General features: G+C 40.6%; 2 protein-coding genes across 2 annotated transcripts in view; one reads left to right on the plus strand and one right to left on the minus strand.

Annotated features, from left to right (window-relative positions):
- The window catches only part of PPFIA1 (PTPRF interacting protein alpha 1), a 503,873-nt gene that overhangs the window by 236,934 nt on the left and 244,226 nt on the right, over positions 1-22,713 (plus strand). The window lies entirely within an intron of this gene.
- The window catches only part of SHANK2 (SH3 and multiple ankyrin repeat domains 2), a 259,058-nt gene that overhangs the window by 153,366 nt on the left and 82,979 nt on the right, over positions 1-22,713 (minus strand). The window contains exons 12-13 of the mRNA XM_050975060.1: positions 18,698-18,867; positions 7,501-7,614 (exon numbers count right to left, since the gene is read on the minus strand). Coding sequence (XP_050831017.1) covers positions 7,501-7,614; positions 18,698-18,867 — 284 coding nt within the window. The remainder of the gene's footprint in view (positions 1-7,500; positions 7,615-18,697; positions 18,868-22,713) is intronic.

The following is a 22,713-nucleotide window of genomic DNA, read 5'->3' on the forward strand; positions in this document are numbered from 1 at the left end:
ATTTTATTTTGCTATGCAATTTATTTTTAGCCTATTTCAATGCTTTGGAGAGTTGTGCTGCTCCTTTCCAGCTGATTAGAGTTATTCCTAAGTGGCTCTTAGCAAGCATGGAAATGGGAGTGAAAGGGATGAAGTACATGTCAGCTGAGCAGCCCAGACAGTAAAATATTATGAATTAAAAATTCCTTATTCAGAGATAAGTATGCAGACAGGCTTACATTCTCTACAATCTCTAGACATAGGCTTGCTTTTTTTATTTTTTTTTTTAATTTGAATAATTTTGTTTGATGCTTTGGCTTTATGCTGCCCTCAAAACCTCGACAAATGCTGAAATTATTATCATGGAATCCTTTCTTTTACTCTTCCTTCAAACCAGACCTGCATCATTATTTGAGAAAGGGGTTGGTAGACTCAGTGTTCCTAAGGAGTTCTAACAAATACTCCTGTTAGAGTAAGAAATCTCTATTGCTTCTTGCTCAGAAGATCAAGACGGACAGAAGGAAAGGCCTTTCAAGGCACCTTTGGCCAGAGAGGACGCCCTGCAGGTTGTGTGGGAGGCAGATGGCTCCTTCCCATAGCCAGCCTGCAGATAAAAACAGCTCTCCAGTCACCTCTGCCTCCTTCTTCCCATTCTTATTGAGTGATGATTCATTCCAGAGCCTTTTCCCAAACTGCTGTTTATCATCACTGGGAGCACAAATGCCTCGCTCAGCAAAGCTAAAGTGCAGAAACTTGCTGAGGTTCATTCTTTGAATTTCCATCACTTGAGACAAAAAAGTGGGGTTGATTTACATCCTCAGCTACAGAGAGTTGTCAGAATTAGTTGATTATTACTGCACCAAGCTCCTGTGTCAGCTGGGCTTTGTGGGCTGGCTTGCCAGCACCTCTCATCTAGTTCTTCGCATAGGTTTTTTTTTTGGTTTTTTTTTTTTTTTCTTTTTCTTTTTTTTGGTTGCAGTATAGTTATCCCACTGATTGATGGAGGAGAATGCAGTTTAAACAAAAATATGGTATATGGCATATTCCTGATCTTTCTAAAGCATAAATCAGACACAGATTATCTTTGTGTATGTATTGATTGTTGTCATCCATTGCCAAATTTTAATGACAGATCTGCCCATGGGAAACATTATGTGGCAGAAAATCACTCCTCAAAAGATGAAATTGTTCAGAATCCCATGAGCCAGGTGGTTGGTTGTGCAAAACACAGAAGAAAGGCAGGAAAGAGCATTTCAAAGGTCAGAGCTTTGGAGACATCCCTCAAGGCAGGGGGACTGACTGAACAGTGCCTGACCTGTCAGCTTGGGTTCTGGGTACCAGGGTTACAATGGGATCCCACCTTCAGAGCCTGACTGGGATTAAAATATATAATATAATAGAATATTACATTATATGATATTATAGTTATATGTATATTATATTATATTAGATGATATTATATTATATATTATTATATTATATTAGATTATATTAGATTATATGATCTTATAGTATATTATATTACATTACATTACATTACATACATGACATTACATTACATTACATTATATTATATTATATTATATTATATTACATTACATTACATTACATTACATTACATTACATTATATTATATTATATTATGTAATGTATAATAGTCATCCCTTGAGCTTTAAACCCATTTGAAATGGCTGCCTTTGTATCTGCATCATAGCACTATTTTTCAACTACATGTGAGGCAATCTTGCCTTTTCAATTTGATTTTAATTTGGCTTTATATTCTCTTGGCCATATTGAGTCCAGCCTGCACTGTTAAGTCAGAACATATTTCCCAGCTCTCAGAACTTCTTTGCTCCTTAAACTACTGCCATGACAATGTTTGTGATTAACTTTCCCCAAAAAAATATCTTTCCCTCACCTATATAAATTTATTTTATGCTTCCTCCATTTAGTCCTTGCAGCTGCAGCAATGTTTTGTCCTTAACTGCTGCTGCTCACACCAAACAGTTCAAGTTGCACAATAATTCTGTCACAGGTACACAGGCACCTTCTACTCAAGGTAAAATCTTGTGGAAGGAGAATTTATCAAAATTTATTATCAAAACCCTTGAGGTGCTCTCATTTGGTGAGATATCATCTCTTCTGTCTCATTGAAACCACTTATTTCTAGTGGTTTCCAAAGTTATTTTATTGTAGAATTTTTCTGAGTTCTAATAAACACTACAACATTTCTATTTATTCTTCAGTTGCCTTTCTAGCTAAAAATAGCCAGAACTGATCATAACAAATCAGGAATAATTTGTTAAAAAGGATTTTGCTAGTCTGGGTCATTTATAAAAGGTGGGCCATTTAGGCTGGATGAAAAGGGGGGTTTAATCTGCTTTTTTCCCCCTCCACTGCTGTGTTTAACACAGAATCATAGAGTCAATTATATGGGATAAGGCACTGGTTTTACATATGGATATCTATTATGTCCAGACAGCAAATTTGGGAAACCAAGACTCCTGTCCTTCTGGAAGGCCAGTCCAGATGTCAGCTCCTCAATCCACAGTCAAACATCTTTCCTTCTTGCAGGAAGGCAAATCCATTTTCTAGCAGCCTGGCTGGCTCGACTGCCTGGGAAGGTGCTGTGCTAATTATAAAAAGGGATGGTGGAAATGAGGAACAAATCTGGTTTTACTGAACACACAGTTTAAAAACTAAGAATGTGGAAAACAGAAAATTCTCTGCTTCAGAAACAGCAAAAGGATGCATTTTATTAACACAGCTTGGATTTGTTTGGTAACTTCTGGGATTGAGAGGGAATGCTGAACAAGGATCGCTGCAGTTTCTGCTTCTAACACCCTTGTACACCCTTGTACAGTTACATAGTTAAAGAGAAATTGCAAGGGAACTCTGCTATTCCTGGATAATCTGTCTCTACGTTTTCAAGTTGCTGGAAACTCAGGAATAAGGGATACCAAACAAAAGCACAGGCACTCTGCTCAGGAAGGGACTGAGGTAGCACTCAGCTTTACTGACAGGGCAGTCTCGGTGATTACTGAGGTCACAGAGTTCACAGAATTCACAGAATGACCAGGTTGGAAGAGACCTTCAAGATCATCGAGTCCAACCCATGCCCTGACACCTCACCTGAGCCATGGCACTGAGTGTTACATCCAGCCTTCTTCTAAATACATCCAGGGATGGTGACTCCACCACCTCTTGGGGCAGGCCATTCCAGTACTTTGTCACTCTTTCCATAAAAGACTTTTTCCTAATATCCAACCTAAACTTCCCTTGGTGCAGCTTGAGACTGTGTCCTCTGGTTCTGTCAGTTGTTGCTTGGAGAAAGAGACCAACCCCAGCTGACTACAGCCACCTGTCAGGGAGTTGTAGAGTGATAAGGTCACCTCTGAGTCTCCTTTGCTCAAGGCTGAGCACGCCCAGCTCCCTCAGTGGTTCCTCACAGGGTTTGTGTTCCCAGCCCCTCTCCAGCCTCGTTGCCTCCTCTGGACATGCTCAGTGTCCCAAGGTCCTTCCCAAGCTGAGGGGCCAGAACTGGACACAGCACTCCGGGTGTGACCTCACCAGCGCTGGGTACAGGGGAAGGATGACCTCCCTGCTCCTGCTGGCCACACCATTCCTGATCCAGGCCTTTCCCGACACAAATATCCCATGCCTCTGCGCCACCTTGGAGAGGAAAAGGCAGTGTGGAGCCTGGCAGAGTCTGCTGTGACACTAGAGGTCAGCACGGGCACAGCTCCACGGGCAGCGCAGGGCCGGGAATGTGCCCTGCCAGTGCTGCTCCCGGGACTGGCACAGCCCGGGCTGCACAGATCGGATCCCAGCCTGGAAAAAGGAGCTCCTGAGAACTGCTCATGGCCACTGCAGCCACGTGCCCGCATCAGATCTTATCTGAAATAAACTCCCAGCCCTCCTACAACTACTAATAAGGTGTATCCCAAGGGCACAGGATAGAAAAAGGCACAAAGGAGGTTATGGAATGAAAACTCATCCTAAGAAAATATTTAAAATGAGGCTGGAACTCAAGGAAGGAAAGGTGCACTGAGAAGGCCAAGAGTTGAAAGACAGCAAGAATCTCTCAGACACGCTGAGTCTGCCTTTGTATCAGTATCATTGGTAAAATCTAGGAGTTCTCCAGGCACTTTAGGGAGGGAGGAATAATAAAGATAAAGTTGGAATGTAGCTAAAGATAACTTCCAGCCTGAAAATGAATACTTCACCTAAATTGTGGGCAATCAGACAGCCCTGAATTCTGAAGGATGTGGAGCATAAAATCACAAGTGTAATAGAAAGCATTTATGTAGTAAGTCTCTCAAGTTCATGTAATACCTTATGATGGAAGAAAAGCAAACAGAAACATCTAAATTAAAGCAGGAGAAACATTTTTTCAACTTACCCAGAATATTTTAGCACAAGAAAAAAAATTTAATATATTTTGGAATACAAAGACATTTCAAAATGGAATTGGCTCATTACTGAATAACACAAGATAACTGTCAATGCAGAATATGGGACATTTGTATTCTCTGTTTGAGCAGGTAAAATGCAAGATGATGTGCCAACCTCGTCTGAGGGAATATTTCTACTCTCAGAATAATTCTGCAGAATGTTAAAAACTGGCTACAAAATGCCAAAACCCAATGCTTTTTAAAACAAGGTAGCATGAAAGTCTTTTTAGTAAGAATTTTTTAAAAGCAGACGAAAGAATTTAGCAGACCACAGTAATGATTTTCTTCGTTGTTGTTCTTTTTCCATTGGATCTCAAAATGTTCAGGGAAGTTTAAACTGGAAAGCAGCAGCTCCTGTGCTGGTGCCATTAAAGGGCAAATGAGACAACCTGGATAATTGGGAGCCCTTAGACCTGCCATCAACCCTAGCAAAATAATGGAGCAATTCCTACAAAGGAATTGTAGGATAAAAGAAAGGAAGTAGAATTAATGCCAGTCAATATTCTTTGGAAAACAGAACCTGCCAAGCTGGCATGGTATCTTTGAGGAGAACACAGGAACCAGGTGCTGTTCTGTCCTGCCCACTTCCAGAGAACAGTTGGGATTGCAATAAAGTTCCCTAAAAATGGAACTTTCCTTAGAAGGGAGATTATACATCAGCCTGACATGAAACACCTGCCCAGCAGTTTTACTGGGCCTGGAGTGTTTAATTGGAGTTTGTTTTTTCCAAGAACTATTCCTCTTTCCTTCACTCATGGCGTGCAAATGACAAGCCTCTATTAAACACAATTGTTCAAACTTAATAGCAAAGGGAAGCTGCTGGAAGAAATGTTCCTAAATCTTGTTGAGGGGAAAGAACTGTTGCTGTGGTTCTGGTGTGGAAAAAGCTGACTCTGAGCTTCATTTCCTCCACATTTAAATGCTCTACTTTCTAAATCATTATCATAAGAAGTTCTGCTGCTTTGCAAAGACCACGATGCAAATTCTTGCAAGTGGCACAAGTTTGTGATGTTTCTCAGCTGATGTTCTTTCAGCAATCCCAACAGACCTAATTTAATTTCTAATCATTTCACCATGCCTAACACATTTTTCTAAATTACTTCTTCATTTTTACTCAGAGGGAATACTGGCTGATTTTTGCTTATAAAGCTTTTCCCTTTCATTCCCATTGTTTCCTATGCAGAGGGAATGCACAGAGCAATTCTGTGATCAGCTGCTTTCACTCCATGCCATATTTCAATAATAATATGGCACATACTGTGCATTCCATATATTTCATTTCCCTCCCAGCTCCAACCTCTATCACATCACTCACAGAAGCATTGAACCTCATTCTGGGTGCAGGACATTTTTTGAGACAGCCCAACAAAATATGGAAGGGCACAAGTTCACTGCCAGAGAAAATGTGTCCCTTTTGTTCCTATTTAATTACATTTTCATCCTTTTTAGAATAGAAGAATGGCATATTTAAAGCCTTAAGTTATGTTAACATTATTATTCCCACTGTACCATAAGCAAACAGGAAAACAATCAGAAAGAAGGCAATAGTTATAAATTCCAGTAAATGTCTGGTGCTTTGCCAGCCACATGTCATAAGTCTTCATAATTTCATGACAGAAAATTTGTAACATGCTTCTGTTTATATTCTCTTCTTGCTTCCAGCTTTCATAATCCTTTTCTTCCTCTTGTGGCAATTCTTTTCTTAATTTTTGTGTTCCTTTGAATGATCAAAGACATTCTTGCTCAAAAAACAATCATTGTCTATTAAGACAATCCTGTCACATACAGAATTTACCTCCTGAAGAAATTCTCAAGGAAGTCTTTAAGGATTTTTAACGAAGAGGTTTGGTTACTCTCTCTTCAAAATCACTAAAAAGATGCAAAACTTCTTTCTTATCTTTAAACTTCACACCCTCAGAATTTTCTACAGATCTGGAGACCAATGGATAGCTCAAATTTAATGCAGGGTTACTGTTCCTACACTGGGCAATTCCAGCCTCAATCTTCCTTTTGTTTAATACATCTCCATCTCTAAATTCTGACTTTTCTCAAGGCCTTTGAAGAGCTACACAACTCTTCTCCCTCTATTCTCAGAGCCTGGATCCATTCTCTCTCAATATTAGATCTGGTTTTCCCTCCTCCTCTTTTCCCCTCTCAAAAGGGAGACAGAAAAGGAAGCACAACCTCTCCATAAAGGGAAAAAAAAAAAGAAGAAAAGTATACCTTGCAGTTTATAATGACATGCATAAAAAAAAATCCTTGAATGATACAATGCATAAATTTTAGTGTATCATCTGTGCAATGCCAGAAGTTCTTAATCAATACAACAGAGATCTAAAAACACATCAATAGATGATTTCAAACTCCATACACTTCTGGAGAACATTAATTATATTCTCAGAGCTCATTTATAATGAGCTTTTAATTAGAGAGGACGTCCTCACATCTTAATTCTTAAAAGCAGAGCAATGATGAGATGGTAGGTATTTCTTAAAATAACCTGCTTTAATGCAGATTTCATTTTCTTTTATTATACCAGGACTATAAAGGATCCTTGCTTAAATTTACTTGTGGCAATACACATGTGTGATAAAGGAGGATTCCATTTCCTTTGTCATCAGTAGGGATGGGTATGGGACATCCCACTAAAGGATGCCTCCTCTAGCATTTACGGAAAGGTCAACAGGGCTGTGAACAAGAGCTAAATGCATTGTAAGACTCCCTCAGACGGGGAGATGACTGGCCAGGTTTTCTCCCCTTATTTATTTGTCTCATTAGACATTCTCCCCCTCTTTGGAAAATAAAAAACAGCATAATCCTGTACAAAATGTCTGCATACAGCTCTGTGTAAAAGCTTTGGTACTTCCCAGCATAGTTCCTCATGAGAAAGTCTGTTTACTTGGACACTAAAATCCAATCAATAAACCTACCTGTATTTTTCACTTCAGCAGCTCAGCTTTATCCAATTCTCCCATTTCTAGCAGTACACAAAGGCCCTAATGTGTCTGTTGGGACAGACATGTGGCATCTGTCACATTAGGGTTCAACAGGGGCTTGATGTGATTACCTGGTTTGCTTTCATTTGGTTTGCACTGGACTTCTTCCACACACTCTGCAGGAAACCAGCCAATATGTCCCCGGGCGCTGCCTTCCCAGAATCCACCTTCTCCAATGCTCAGCACTAGACAGGGCAGACACAGGCAGTGTTACACTTTGCCTCCTCACACAAATACACAATTTTTGCATTACACCTTCAGTAATCCCTGAAAACTAGCAAACACTGTGCAATAACTAATGCTGGTACCCCCAAAATGGGCACAGAGTAACCTTTAAGCAGGATCCTCCCTACTCAGTCTTTGCAATCACTCCCCAATTTATTTTTTTTTTTTTAACCACAAGTTTCCTTGGCCTTCACACAATTGTTTCCATTTTCAGTGTTCGCATTGCTGGATTAATCAAGGATAAATACATGGTAATACCACTACCAAAAAAACCCACCAAGACTGTCTTGTCCGCTTTAATGAAAAGCTGAACCCATTGTCGAATTGCACCCACACTGAAATGGATTTTAATAATACATATTTTGATATCTCCTGTTTTTCCTGCCTCCTAAGGAAACATGTTTTTTGATTTAGTGGGAAGCTCCAGGGATTTGCAATGCAGGTTGAGTAATATCATTTAAGGGTTTGAATACACAGCAAACACTTGAACCTCCCATAGGTGAGATCTACAATGGAGATGTCTTTTGAAACCTTTCAGTGATTTTTTTCTCTATAGAAGAAAACAACAATATGGAGGAGAACGGTTTGTAAATAGGAGAAGAGGCTTTTATCTGGCACTTCTAATTATCTTGATATTAATTCTAGGATTTAGAGAGGATTGTGACAAAACCTGTAGAGCAAGTATTTTATAAGTAAGCAACTGGAGGTGAATTATGGTGATGGAAGGACACTAAATACTTGCTATGGCATTTAAATTATTATTATAGAAGTTCCTGCAAAGCACTGTATCTTTACTATATATTAGAAGACTGTAAATGTACTGTTAGAAAGATGCTGTACATTAATATTGAGACAAAGGTGATACTCAACAAAACCAGTTTGATTGGGAATATGGATCAGACACACAGCACAGGTGCTCAGAGCTTCCCAAAATTAGCCCAGCTCCATCCACTGAGTGCCAGCTCAGCCTCAACTGCCCCTGCTGAAAATCAAGGCTAAATAGCCCAAATCCATCTCTCTGCTGAGGGATTCCAGTCCCTGGGATCCTCCCTCTGCAGGGTATTTCAGTGCAGGAGGGACACAAGGGAGAGATGCTTTGACGGTCTCCAATACCAGCACTTGTGTTAAAACCTTGCCAGACTCTAAAACCCTGGTCCCTGCCTGGCTGCAGTTGAACTCAGGATCAGTGCAGCTGCTGTGACTCAGGGGCACTGAAGCTGAATTTGATTTGCACTAGTACAGAGCAGGATGAAAATTAAATTAATCAGAGCCCCCCCAAACAAACAAAAAAGAATTCCTGATAATGTGAAAGCAGTCTGATTTGAGACACCAGGAGCTGTAAAACTGCATTTGAAAGTAAATGTTTACCAGGGTTTTTATTAATGAAACCCTCAGCTATTTGTGGTATCACTCAAAGAGCATGGCCAGCTATTAACAGAGACATTTGACAGCAAAATGTTTATAAACATGTCACTTTTGAGCCTTTTAATGTAGTATATTCCAAGAGACAGATTCCATGAGCTGCACATTTACACACCACCACAGTAAGAAGTACATACTAAGTCCCAGGAAACATCCATTAAGGATAAGTCCTACACCTGGAGGGGTCCCAAATGCACAATTTGTCAAGCACCTTTCTGACCTATGTGAGAAAACCTATAACTTAAAACTCCTATAAACCTAGCAAGTTATGGGATACTGGGGGAGGGCACTGACCTTGGATGACACCAAAACTACACTGAAAGTTGAGCTGAATTTAAAAATATTAGCATGTCTTTTTTTCAAAAAATATAAACATGGAGCATAATGAATGAAAAAATATGCTACTGTATTTCAGGTGTTGTGAAAAATATTTAAAGCCTGTGCACATTAACTAACACACATTGTCCAGCTGATAATTCAGTGTTACATAAAACACTCCCTGATCATCCATCCAATATAAATGGGGAATTCAGCAGCTTCCAATACATTTTTAACAATGGAACATCTGCTCACATAAGAAAGCATTTCTTAGATATGAGAGATGGAAGAAGGAAATGTATATGTTAGAATCATTGTAGAATCCAACTCTAGTTGGTTTAATTTCAGTCATAAAAGAGAGTGTAGGACTCCAGCCAAAAGAAATTTCCAAATGTGAGACAGTGAGAGTCCTATTGCCAGTAATTAGCTGCCTTTTTTTTTTTTTTTTTTTTTTTTTTAGAGGAGTTTTCAGCTCTGAATCTCAGTCCTGGATTTCACTCCACAAACTGGCAAGATGCTCAGAACAATCAGAACAAAACCTACTTAGATGTTGAGACAGACTTCCCTAATTTGGTATTTTATTAATCTGTCAGATCTGCTGACACTCCCAATTCCAGCTCTAGAAAGAGAGAGGCACTGTAAGGAGGAAGTTGGGCATTTCAAACCCATGGAGTGATTTCATGTGTTTATGGCAGTAGCAGCTGATGCAAATCAAGTTTTGGGAAATGAAAGTTGCCTTGGAACATTGTCTGTGAGGGCAGGGTGAAAAGGGATTCCTACAGAGCAGAACCAGACCCACTTTAGCCCATTATTATATGAATTATTGAGTATTAGCCATCACTAATAGCCAGAGCAAAGGAAAAACACGTGTAGTCCTGCCTGAAGATGTAACATCCATGAAAAAGGAGTGGAAAGGTGAAATGAGTGCTGCTGGAGTGCAGGCAACCTTCAGCATTCTGGGAAAAACCTCCTGCTGGGGGCCAGGAGAAGGAGGAAAAGCCTGCTGGAGCTGCAAGGGGCACAAAGATGACACAAGAGGCAAATGAGGGACAGCCCTGGGTTCAGCTGATGCGCAGAGACAGACAAATTGCTGTGCATATGGGGCCAAGCTCATATTCCAATGCAGAAGTTGAGCCCTAGATGGTTCTGCATCCCCTAAAACCTTGAAATGATCTTCTTTCCCCTCACATGGTGCCACTAATAAGAAATTCTGCAGCATGAGCCAAGGCTATAATAAAGTATAGATCTATATAAACTGGCAACACTTCACTCACTCCAAAGTGGGGGACTCAAAGGACAAATAGAAAAATGTAATTTATCTATTGTACCCATTAATGTTTTTTTTAGAATGAGGTCTTCATTTCTATCTTTCCTCTTCCAACAGTGTTTAAGAGACTCATTGTAACAGATAATTTGTTACCAGCAAGAGATTTTCTAATCAATCTTTTCCCTGCTGAAGGACAAAACAATGGTAAACGAAAGGATAACTTTCCCAAAATTAATAAAAAGGCTTTCTAATTTCCAGTGGTTTTCGCTTTTCTTTTGGTGTGGTTGCTATGGCAAAAGCAGGTCAGATGCTCTTCACACACAGCCTGAATTACAAAAAGAATCTGATGTTGTAAGAGTGAAATAAAGGTTCTTGTAACATCAGGTATCCTGAGACATCTTTTCACAACAAAAGTGTGGTTTAAAAGAGGAGTTGTGTCCAATTATATGAACAAAAATGCAAAGCAAAATTGGATATGCACCAAACAAGTGGGTAACAGGAAAACATGGATAGGCAGGTGACAATCAGAGCTTGTATTTTAATGTCTTTAAAGCATTATACTTAAAATCACTGAGATTCTTTAAAGCATTATACTTAAGATCACTGAGAAAACTAAATATATAGAATATTTTACAGTATTATAAATTATAAAATTAATAGAATAGAGCATAGAATGCTTTGTCTTTTGCAAATATAAGTCTACTGGCAATGTATCTATTGTAATTGTTATTAATATAGCATACGAATCTCAAACTGATTAATTACTCAATATAACATCAAAATCATTTTAATCAAAAGAACATAGAATTTGTATCCTCCCACATTACAGCTCCTTCCATGCCCCAACAAGAAACGGAAGTATTTTTTCCAAACAAACTATGGTGACTACTATTTCTAAATTCCTTGTGATATTGAAATGCCCAGGAGTGAATTCTTCCAGGCAGCCTTTTTTGCAAAAATGTCAAGGAAATTTAAAGCCAAATTCAGGCCAATGTCTTTACAGTTGTTACGGCCTGTACCTAAAATGTCTTTTTAATATCTAAATCAATTTTTAGTGCTTGGATAAACTGCATTCTTCTTTATTAGGAAAATAAATAATCATATGGATTGGGAATGGGAGACCATATTCTGGGAAAAAAAGAACATTTCTGCAACCAGCAGAAAAAAAAAGAAAAATCAACAGAATGAAAGTAAAGTATAAAGTTGGAAATCCACTGATTGAAAAAAAAAAAAAATTAGCAGCTGAACCAGCCTGTGCTGATGTAAAACTCTGGGTTTGTGTCCCGAGGTGAAATTCATCTCAGTTTTCTTCTTTGAAATGCAGGAGATTTTTAATTTCTAATTGGTGGAAACCTAACTTTTTTCTCTCAGAAATAATTGACATTGTGTATAGGCTTTTCCCTTGCTGAAATGTCTGTTGTCTGACATATATTTTCAGAATTATTTGTCTTTGTCAGGAGAGCTTCCAAATGCCAGACAATCTATGCAGGAATACTTATTGGAGGCTGCGGCATCTCATCCCTGGATGTGTCCAAAGCCAGGGATTGGGACTGGGTGACCCTTAAGTTCCATCCCAACCCCTAAAAACACCCTAGGATTCCATGATTCTTGGGTGAAAACCGATTTTACGTACAACATAAATGAAGGTCAGCATGAGTTACAACTTAATCATACTCTCTGTGAAAAACAGGGATTTTTCTGACTCTGTTCCTCTGCCCCTCCTGGCTCCTGACAGCAATCCCTCCCTCCCTCAGTGAGGGATGCTGAGCAGGATCTGGCTGTTTTGTCTTCTGGGCAGGCTGGTTCTGGCTCCCAGAGATGTCATTGAGAGAGCCGGACAGAACCTGAGGTCAGAGCAGCAGCGTGGGGAGGAACTCAGTGCCCCTCACTCTGCTGCCAGGCACAGGGAGAGTTCCAGCACACACACAGACCTTCCTGGGCACTCCACCCACGGCCTGGAAGGGCAGCCTTGTGTATCTGCAGTTAATGATCCTGGCTAATTGACCTGAGCAGTCAGGCTGGGCTGTGGCCCTACAGTCATTTCTTGTGGTGGAGAAGGAAATGCAGCCATTCCTTCCCAGCTTGAGTTATGGGAGCTGACCAAATTAGGGAGATAACACAGAGATTCTGACTTAAAACACCTCTTCACCTTTTCTCACTTCTGCTTTCCCAGGAAAGAAACAGTGCAAACAAGCAAGCACTTCAGGAGAAGAACCTCGGGGTGACAAGATGATTGGGGCTTCTAACAGAGCAACCACTCTCTGTGTCAAACCTACAAATACAATAAGCTGCAGGTAATCCTCTAAATCTGAGGAAATGTGGCTCAATTGAAATAGAACTGAGCTGTGCTGTTCAACATTTGGCCCTCTGTGGGAGCTTTTCCCCCTTACCATAAAGTTTCCATGAAGATCCCCTTTTCCCTGTTTTTTATGTGTCTATGAAATAGTTTTGAGATAGTGAGAGAGAGGTGAAAACAGTGTGAGAAATCAATCTGCACTGATTTGGGTTTTGCAAAAACCCACCCTCTGATCTCCAGCTCTGTTGAGGAAGGTGCAATCAGAGTCAAGTTTGCCCTTCTCCACAGTGATGCCCAAACTTGAAATCAGGGAAATTCAGAGAATTAGTGGAGAAGGGGCCCCAAGCCAACCTAGATGCAGAGCCTGGAGTGTTGCATTGCACCACACTGGTGCACTCACTGCTCCTCTCTGACTCCTGGTGCTCCCTGTCTCCTGACTATTCCAGGCCAGTTGCTGACTACTCAAAAAAGGATGTGTCAAAGTAGCCAAGCACAATGACAAGGGATTTGTGGATGTTTTTACCTCCTGATCCCTTCCCATGGCCTCTAACAGCAAAGGGAACTCTCCTGCTGGAGCAGGAGCAAGACTGGGTCTTTGTTACATTTTGACAGCACCACCCTGTCCTGATCTTCAGGCACACGCAGCTTGAAGGAACGAGTTAGGATAAGACCTGTGATGAGCCATAGTTCATCATGTTAGGAGCTGAAATCAAACCATCCAAGTCAGGAGACTGAAAGGAAGCAAAACAGACCAGTGAACCTTGGTAAGATTAATATTCTGTTTCACATTCTTTTCATCCTTCATGTGAAAGAGCAGCTGAACAATACCTTGCAAACCTCTTAGGTTCAATCTTGCTGCCACACTTACCCACACAAGGTACAAAATGCTCTTGAAGACACAGAACAGCCTTTCTGAGGCTCTTCCCTTCCCAGTATTTTGTTTACTAATCTAACAAGTGCAAAAGCCCAGGAGACCAACTTTCCTCCTGCCCACAAGCACTGTCTGTTGGCAATATCTTTGAGCACAGCAGGGGTTTAATAATCTTTCTTTTCCGAAATGACTTACAAGTGGATTTCACAAGAAATGAAAATGTTAGTGATATATTTGGATTGCCCTGCTGGCTGAGATCACTCTGAAATAAAAGCAGAGTCACAAGGGTCAGTATTTCTGCTGCACAGAACTACTGACTTCCTGCCCAGAGCAGATGCTTGAGCTGCTGCTCCTGAGTTACTCCTGCTCCTCTGACCCTGAGCAATGGAGCTGAGAGCTGCATTTGGGTTTACCACAACCCTGCTGTGGTGTGTCTGCACCAGAGGTATCTCAGAGGGCTCATGGAAGTCTGTTGGAGCATATTTGGCATACTGAAATAACTCCCTGTTTTTCAATACACTGGGCACTAAAAAAGGCAGAGAGAGCTGCGGCAGGGCAGCCTGGAAAGAAGAAGGATCTGGGGAGATTATGAAAAACAAAGCTGTGAGCAGGGTGAGACTTCAAATGCTCTCAAAGTATTTCAATCAGGTGGGTTTTTTCTTTCTAAGTCAGTGAAGGATAGTTCACATGCATTTTAGGTATGTTTTAATATAACCCAGACCCTGAAAATAATTCTGATTTTTTTTTTTTTTTTTTAAGTGACCAGAGCCTGTCTGCACCTGGAACTCAGACTTGTTACCTTCCCAAAAACCTTCTCATTGTTTTATCTTCATGGACAAGGAAACTGCTAATTTGCTCACAATGAATCTTTTGAGCATTGCATTCTGAGTTTTGCTATCAAAGAGATTACTTAATTTCCAGTGCAAGAATTCAATTTAGGAACACAAAAGCTGATTCAAATTCATTTTGCAGATATTTTATACATGTTTGTGTGCATTTGGATTGTGGCAGATTTATTGCTACGGACTTTCAGATAAAGAAGGAAGAAAAAAATATATAAAACCAAAATATTAGAAGTGTTTCAGAGGAATCAAACTAGGTCTCCTCTATTTATGTGAAAACATAAGATTAGGGCAATTCTGGTATAAATAAAGATATCAGATTTATTTTTACAAGCAGCCATGGCTCCTCTCTCATGAGTGGCAGACACACAAATGATGTCAGTGTGTATGACTAACAACTAAAAATATAGCAGGTATTTTTATACAGGCTACGTAATATCCTATGAATACAAGACCATTTTGTTTAGTTTACATTCCTTTGAACCTTGCCCATTCACAGATTTCTCTGAGCAGTTTCCTTGTATCACACACTGTGAACTATTGTCACTGATGCACTTCTACCAGTTTTAGAAATAAAAAAAAAAAAAAAAATCCTGCTTCATCTCCATCTGATGAAAACATCTGATTTTTCATCAAGAGTTTAGGAATTCATCCCTCTCTGTGACCCTTCTAATTCTGTTAAGTTAAAAAAGAAAATCCATAAAAACATTTCCCAAGTAATCCCTTTCTCTAATATGTTGTTCTGGGCTTTTATCCCTGCAATAAATGTCTTGCTACAACTTTGCTGTGATTAGTCTCATGGGATGTACTCGTGATGAGCATCTCCCCGGGGTCAGCCTGAACACGGGGCACAATCTCACAGCCAGTGCCAGGCCATGTTTGAACTCCTCAGAGCAACCCAAGAGCCAGGACTTGGGCAGGAGTGTCCTACACAGAACAGTGCAGTCACCAAGCTGGCACAGGAGAGGGGCCAAGACAAAGCTTTTCCATCTCTCAGCAAGGATGTTTCCAAAGTGAAGGAAAAACTGAATTCCATGGGGTTTAATATTCTCCCATTTCCTCCAAGTACTGCATAGAGCAAATTGCTAAACCCCAAACAGGCTGAACCATGGTCTTGCTAAGTAAGTCTGTAAAAGACAGAAAATACATCCAGTACCAAGAATTCATGCTCAGGAAGAGGAAAAAATGCAGGATCTCCTCATAGTCAGCAGTTCTGGCACTCCCACAGCACTGAGGACTCTGAGTTCTACTGCCTGTGCTTTTGGAGGATGGAGAGGGAACCCATCCTGCTCACATGGAGTAATTTTTTTTAAACATCACAGAATCCTGGAATAGTTTAGGTCAGAAGACACCTTAAAGATCATCTTGTTCCAGCCTTCTCCCAGTGAAATGGTAACCTTCCACTATCCCAGATTGCTCCAAGCTCTATCCAGCCTGGCCTTGGACACTTCTAGGGATGAGGCAGCCACAGCTTCTCTACGCCACCTGTGCTAGGACTTCACCCCCTCTCAGGGAAGAACTTCTTTCTCAAATGTAGTCTAAATCTACCATCTTTCAGTTCAAAGCCATTGCTCCTTGTCCTATCACTACACTTATTGTCTACCAATAATTACATTTTGACTAAAACAGGGACAGGAATCCAGATTTAATTGGACCTGAATTTTTGGCACAAAAAGTTTGAGCAGCTTCTTGGATACTGTTACACAACAGAGACCTCTTTAAAGCACCACTGTCTTTTTCCCTGCACTCTTTGTTCTCTACATGACCTTGCTGTGTTCATTCTGACATATTTTTTGCTGCAGCTGAGGAACCATTGACACGGTAACACAAAATGGGATTTGATCTTGTTCTGGAAGTTTTCCCTTTGATTAGCTCTGGGAGGCTGTCACACACTGTTCCAGCCCTGCCATGCAAACAGCCTTAAATTACATTTCACAAGGTTTCATCCTTGGGAGTAACACTGACAATTCCTAGGTACACTTGTTCTTTCCCCAGCCCCTCTCCAAAAGCAGGCTGACACGTATAGAAACCTCACCAGACTTTGCTGCAGCAAAGTTCTCTAAAATGCTTCAAAACAAATGGACTGCAAAAACTCTGCCAGATTTCAATTCAATGTGCAAATCAGATTCTTGAAGCTGAAAAATAATCCCTACAGGAATGATTTGATGTAGGATGGGCACATCCCCCTTTTAATGGCAGTAATAATTAATGTGTTATTTTCAATAAACTTACATTTTCCCCACAAAGGAAAAACTCCAACCATAATTCCATTTTTTATTTCAGCATTTAGAGCGCCCTCCCAAAATCACTGATCTCACATTTAGGCTACACCATTTTATGAAAACATGAAAAGTGGACTAATTCCTTCCTGCAATGTTTTCCAGTGACTTTTACTGTAACTTAGAACCAAGGGCTCCTGAATTAATTTTTCAAAAACATTAAACATTTCATTGACATTTAAATTCTTTATTCTGGGAATATTTTTGCATATAATAACCTCAAAACTTAAGGTAAACCACCTGCCAGACAGAGAATGCCTCTAAAATATTCAGCATTCCAGGCATCCTGTTGCAGTGTTTCCTCTTCTGCCAGGAAACACAATTTCTGTCTTGTCTTTCCCCAGAACTGCCCAGAGTTGTCTTATTCTGGGGAGAAGAACCTGTGTGGTGGATATTCTGTCCTCTAAATAAACAGAATATTCCTGCATCCTTAAATCCAACAGGACAATTGAACATCTTTGTCCAACACCTGCCATGGAACAGCCACTCATTCCTTGTCCACTGGCACCTTCCAGGCCTCTATGAACACTGAGTGGAGAAAGTTATTTAGTACCCCCAAAATTTCATCCTAGTTCTTGTGTACCATGAGATCATAATCACTGCTTCCTACCTGATCAGGGAACAACCTTGAGAACTGCAAAATTATCTTCTCAGCCCTACAGACTCTAAGTTTAACCTTCTCCCTTCGTCCTTGCATTTAAAATTAACTTTGCATGTTGTACCTTTAAGTGCAGCACTCTTCCAATTTCTGTCTTACACCTTCTGAGGGCTGGAGTTAACAGAAATTATTAAATTCAAAAATGCTTCAGAATCAGTACATCCAAAAATAAAAATGCAAAAATACCTTCTAATGGGCCCCTGTTTTATTTTTTTTTTCCAGCTACTGCTTGCAGGCTCAAGGGAGGAGGTATTTGAAGTCTTCCTTTGTGAGATAAGTAGTTCCCTTTGCAAGAAAATTTGCAGCTACTTAATACTTTTATTTAGGACACTGAATTTATTCCCTTTTGTTTGATTTCCGCAACTGTTGTTTGATTTGTATGGGTCCAACACAAAGTCTCTTTTATTCTGTTTTACCTGGATGTGCAAAACCACAGCCTCACACCTCACTCTGGGGAAGGTGAGTCCTGTACACCCCATCTCCCTTTTTTCAGCTGTACCTGGATCTATTGACTGCCTTCAAAGCAATAACAAAGCTTGGCCTTCATTTAAACCTGGTATTAGCATGTAATTGCAGTAGTGAACAGAAATTTCACATGCACCACTATGCTTGCTCCAAAATTATATTTACAGCAGGTTCTCCCTACCCACTTATCCCAAGTCCCACGAGGGGACATTTTCTACCTGACCAATTAGATGTTCCTGCAGGAAAGGGCCTGAAGCAGAACTGACCTTAACCCCATTCCTTTCCTGACCTGTTTAGATAGCTGACAGGTTTACAACCCCTTAAAACCCTGGAGCAGTGCCTCTGGAATGGCTCCAGCAGCAAATTCCATGCCCTGGGTAAGAGAAAATGGTGCTATTACTGCACAGAGTTGTGAGCTGTGGCAGCACTTTGAAGGCAGTTAAAGTGGCAGCTAAGTATGCATTGGTTACAAAACAGAACCAGGAGCAAAATACCCTGCAAAGAAACAAATGCATAAAAGCACTTTCACCATACAGATTATTTCCACCCGTGTAAAAGAGAATTTTTACATAAAATTCCCACCTAGGAAGAGAAAAGGTTTATTCCAAATGAATTAGGTGCTCACCTTTGACTCTATCTCCTTTGTGCAGGTGAATTTCCCCTTCCCCTTGAGGTTGATATGGCTTTACAACAATAAAAAGTCTCCCAGGGACAGCACTGTAGAGCTTCCTTTTGGGACCCTGATAATCCAAGGCAGACAGAGTATCTTTGTTGGCACTGGGACTGTAAACAGCACTGGAAATTGAAATGAAAAATCATTAACAGCTTATTCAAAATGGGAAAGTTAATCATTTACCATCACATTAGCAAGATTAAATTGAGCAGTGAATAACAAAACTGTCTCCCAGTAAGACATCAAACCCTGCAGAAAAAATATCAAACAGGAGCTTTTAAGGGTTGAAATCTTTCAGTATGAAACATGATCAATATTCACCTGACCATAATGGCCTAGAACAGAAAACACACAACATTAAAGCTTTTAGGTTTTCCACAAATTCAATTGCACATTCCTAGGCCCTAATTAAATTCAAAATTTATATGCCCATCATACATTCCCAGCATGTCAATTTGTCAGAGGGACTTGAAAATGTCTGTATTTACAATTCTTGGGAATGGATATCTTTGTAACACAGAGTGAACAAGTGAGATCACTGAATGATTAACTAAATGGACTGAATAATCAAGTTACTTCATCACTCCAAGGCCCAAGGTTAAATTTAGATCAGCACAAAGCCTGGTACTTGTGGTTAACATTTTCCAAATGATCATTTCTTCTGGATGGTAATCACCCGCTCACTCAGTGACTCCAGAATGTGCCCAGGAGAGCCACAGGTTACCACCAACTCACAGTCATGGTGTATAAAAAAGGAATTGTTGAAAGGTGGTGAACAATGCATAAGATCACTCTTAAACCTGTGGGAAAATGAGTGAACTGTCAAAAAGACATAAAAAGAGAAAGAGGCAAACACTAAAGAGGGTGGGAAACCTATAGGATAGATCATAACAAACTTGCAATACACTAGCAGTCAACTTCAAAAAAACCACAAAGCATAAAAACTTGCAGTCTTAACCAAAGTCTAGAAGAGGAAAATATTCATGAGAAGGAGTAATATTAATAGAGCTTGATAGGGAAAAGTTAGGCTACCAAAGGAAGAAGGGTGATTTAGTGGTGATTTGGCATTATAACACTCTGCTTGCCTTCATGTAAGAAAGTATCTCAAACTGCTTTAAGCAAAATTAAATACAAGGGCTGGGGTCTGCTGAGTTTTCACCTTTTTTTTTTTTTTTTTAACCAGTCTCCTATCAAAATGGCAGTAAGTCAATAGGTACAGAAGTCTGATAAAAACCCACACCTATGGAATCTTTCCTGTCAGGAACACTCCTGTTTTCCTGCAGTAACCTCTTCACCATTTGAAATTGCATGCCCCTTTCACCTTGTTTTGTTCTATTACGGTGAAGTGATGCTGCTAATGGTAAGCCCCACTCAGGAGTTTAGAAGTGAGCTCTGCTTGCATGTCTGTGATGGAGTTTGCACCAGAAACCTCAGCCAACTCTCACAGTTGTTTAAAGAAAGCCTGGAAAAGATGACATTCAGATTTCAGTTCTTTTGCTCCATTCCTTTTTCCTTATAAGTGTAGGAACAGTCATCACCATAAAAAAAATAAAAACCCAGATCTATAAACTATAGCTACACATCTGATTTCCACTTGTATCAAGCTGTGTTTCTGCCTAGTCTGGTGGCAGCTATTCCCAGTGTTATCTCCCAGCATCTACTTTAACTGTGAGCACAGAAGATACATTCATTTTCTCCCTCCCTGAAAGAGAAAAGGGAAATGGCACATTAAACCCACACAAGGAATGCAGAACTTCTTAGGCAACATGCTCACTAATGGAAATCAGGGCTGCAACGTGGGGTGCAGGACTTTTTAAAAAGAGATCTTTCCTCTCCCTTGCTTGTCCCCAGCGTGGGCTCCAAGCCCAGCAAGTGCCATGCCAGGAAGGAGCAGGAGGAGGATGCAGAGATTTCAAGAGAGGTGTAGACATGTTTCCCTCTCAGCCAGAAGAAGGTGGCCATCCTTGGCAGCTCAGCCCTCACTGAGGCTGTGCTGGCACCTCATTCACTGATTTCTGTGGGGTAAGTTCCACACAAAGGCTGTCCCTTTCCTTTCATTCCCAGCTTCCCCCCTCCTAACCACTTTGCTGTGAAGAGCAAAAGCCTTGTGAGATCAAGAACAGTTTGGTTTGAAAGGGACCTTTAAGACCACCTAGTGCCACCCCCTGCCATGGGCAGGGACACCTTCCACTGGACAGGTTGTTCTAGCCTGGCCTTGGACACTTCCAGGGATGGGGCAGCCACAGTTTCTCTGGGAAGTCTGTTCCAGTGACTCACCGCCTTCTCAGGAAATAATTTCTTCCTAATATCCAGTCTAAGTCTCTCCTCTTTCAGTTTGAGAAGACAGAACACCTGAGCCACACGGGCTGCAAAGGTCACATGAACCCCTTCCAGCATGGCTTTCCAGCACCTCTCCACAGCAAAAATCCCACCGACCTCATTAACCCTTTGTCACAGTCTGACCTTCTCCATCACCGTGCCCCTTCTGGCTGCTTCTGCTCCACAACCCTGCTCTGTCAAAAAGGGCTTTTCCATCCCAGGGGAGCAACAGCTTCGTGGTGACTGCTATTATTTGCAAATAATAAGCAGAGACAGCAACAGTTCCCACATTTAGCTAACAGTAAGTAGGTGGTCATGCAGTTAAACAAAATCTGTGAGGAAAGTGTCATATAAGGTGCCATTTCTGACTGCAAAATGGGCCTGTGGCAAGAAAAGGCATTATTTGTAGGAAAAATCATATATATAAATCCTTTCAGTTGTCTTTAAATTTAGAGAGCCTCCAGCTCTCTTCTCAGTACTTGTATGTACTCTGGACTTCTGTGAGACAAGTCTTGGTGGCACAGAGGGAACTCTGCAGCTGGGTAGCAGCTTCAGTAGCTGTGATGCTGATACACTAAGAGAAGGACCAAAATTTTATATCCACAAACTCTCAGGCATTAAATTGGTTCCTGTTGTCACCTGAGCTACTTTTCAGAAAGGGAAGAGGAAAGTGGTTGAACAAAGTCAAAGCAAGTAAATGTTTGCTTAATCAAAAATAAAATTCTAGTTGTTACCCCCGGTTCAAAGGATTATTTATACTTCTAGAATTTGAAGCATATTATCCCAGTAACATTGATGAAAATGCATTTTTTATCCCATTCAGCTAAAATAATCACTGACTCTAAGGTAGAACCTCCCTCTCTGGTGGCATAAGCAAAATCCAGAGAAACAGAAGAACACTCATTCTCTGAGAAGAATCTTACAATCTTCTTACTTCAACTCCTCATACAGTTGAAGCCTCATTACAGACTGATCTTGAGCTGTTACTGGGCTCTGTGAGGAGATGTCACCCAAATTATACCCAAATGAACTTTTGCCATTATTGTAACATACAGCAAAGCAAGATGAGCTTGCTTTCCTGGATGAAACCACTGGCATATGGAATCTCATTCCCTTCCTTCCCTTTAATTTCAGTCCTTCTTACTTGCTAGACAACTTTGTCTCACAATTCACCAGATCCCCCCTGTGGAGCAGTATTTTTTCCATCACAAACAGTGCCTGGCAGTTTGGCCAGGGAGAGCAGAGGAACAGGCAAGGTAACAGAGGCAGTGTCAGCTACATAACATTTTGTTTTACTGACTTGAAAACTCCACTGAACATCCCTTACACCTACGAACAGCAAAGAGAAACCAACAGCTGCATTGCCTGACAATTCCCAGTTCCTTTTTCACTCTGAACAGCAGACATATACATATATATTAGGAAACAGACAAAGCCTGATTTTCAAAGGAGGAGTGAGTCAAATGTGTTTGGCCAAAATGTGTGAGCTCTGGCTCTCTCCAGCAGTGCTCAGCTCTGATGCCTCCCAGCCTTTTTGCAGCACTTCAACTCCTTGTCCTGGTGCATCTCCATCTCTTTCACATTTGACAGGAGTTTCTAAGTCCAGGGCAGTGCCTTCTCAAAGCTGCAGCCCACATAAGTGATCAAAA

This window comes from Serinus canaria, chromosome 5, assembly GCF_022539315.1.
Source record: "Serinus canaria isolate serCan28SL12 chromosome 5, serCan2020, whole genome shotgun sequence".
NCBI lineage: Eukaryota > Metazoa > Chordata > Aves > Passeriformes > Fringillidae > Serinus > Serinus canaria.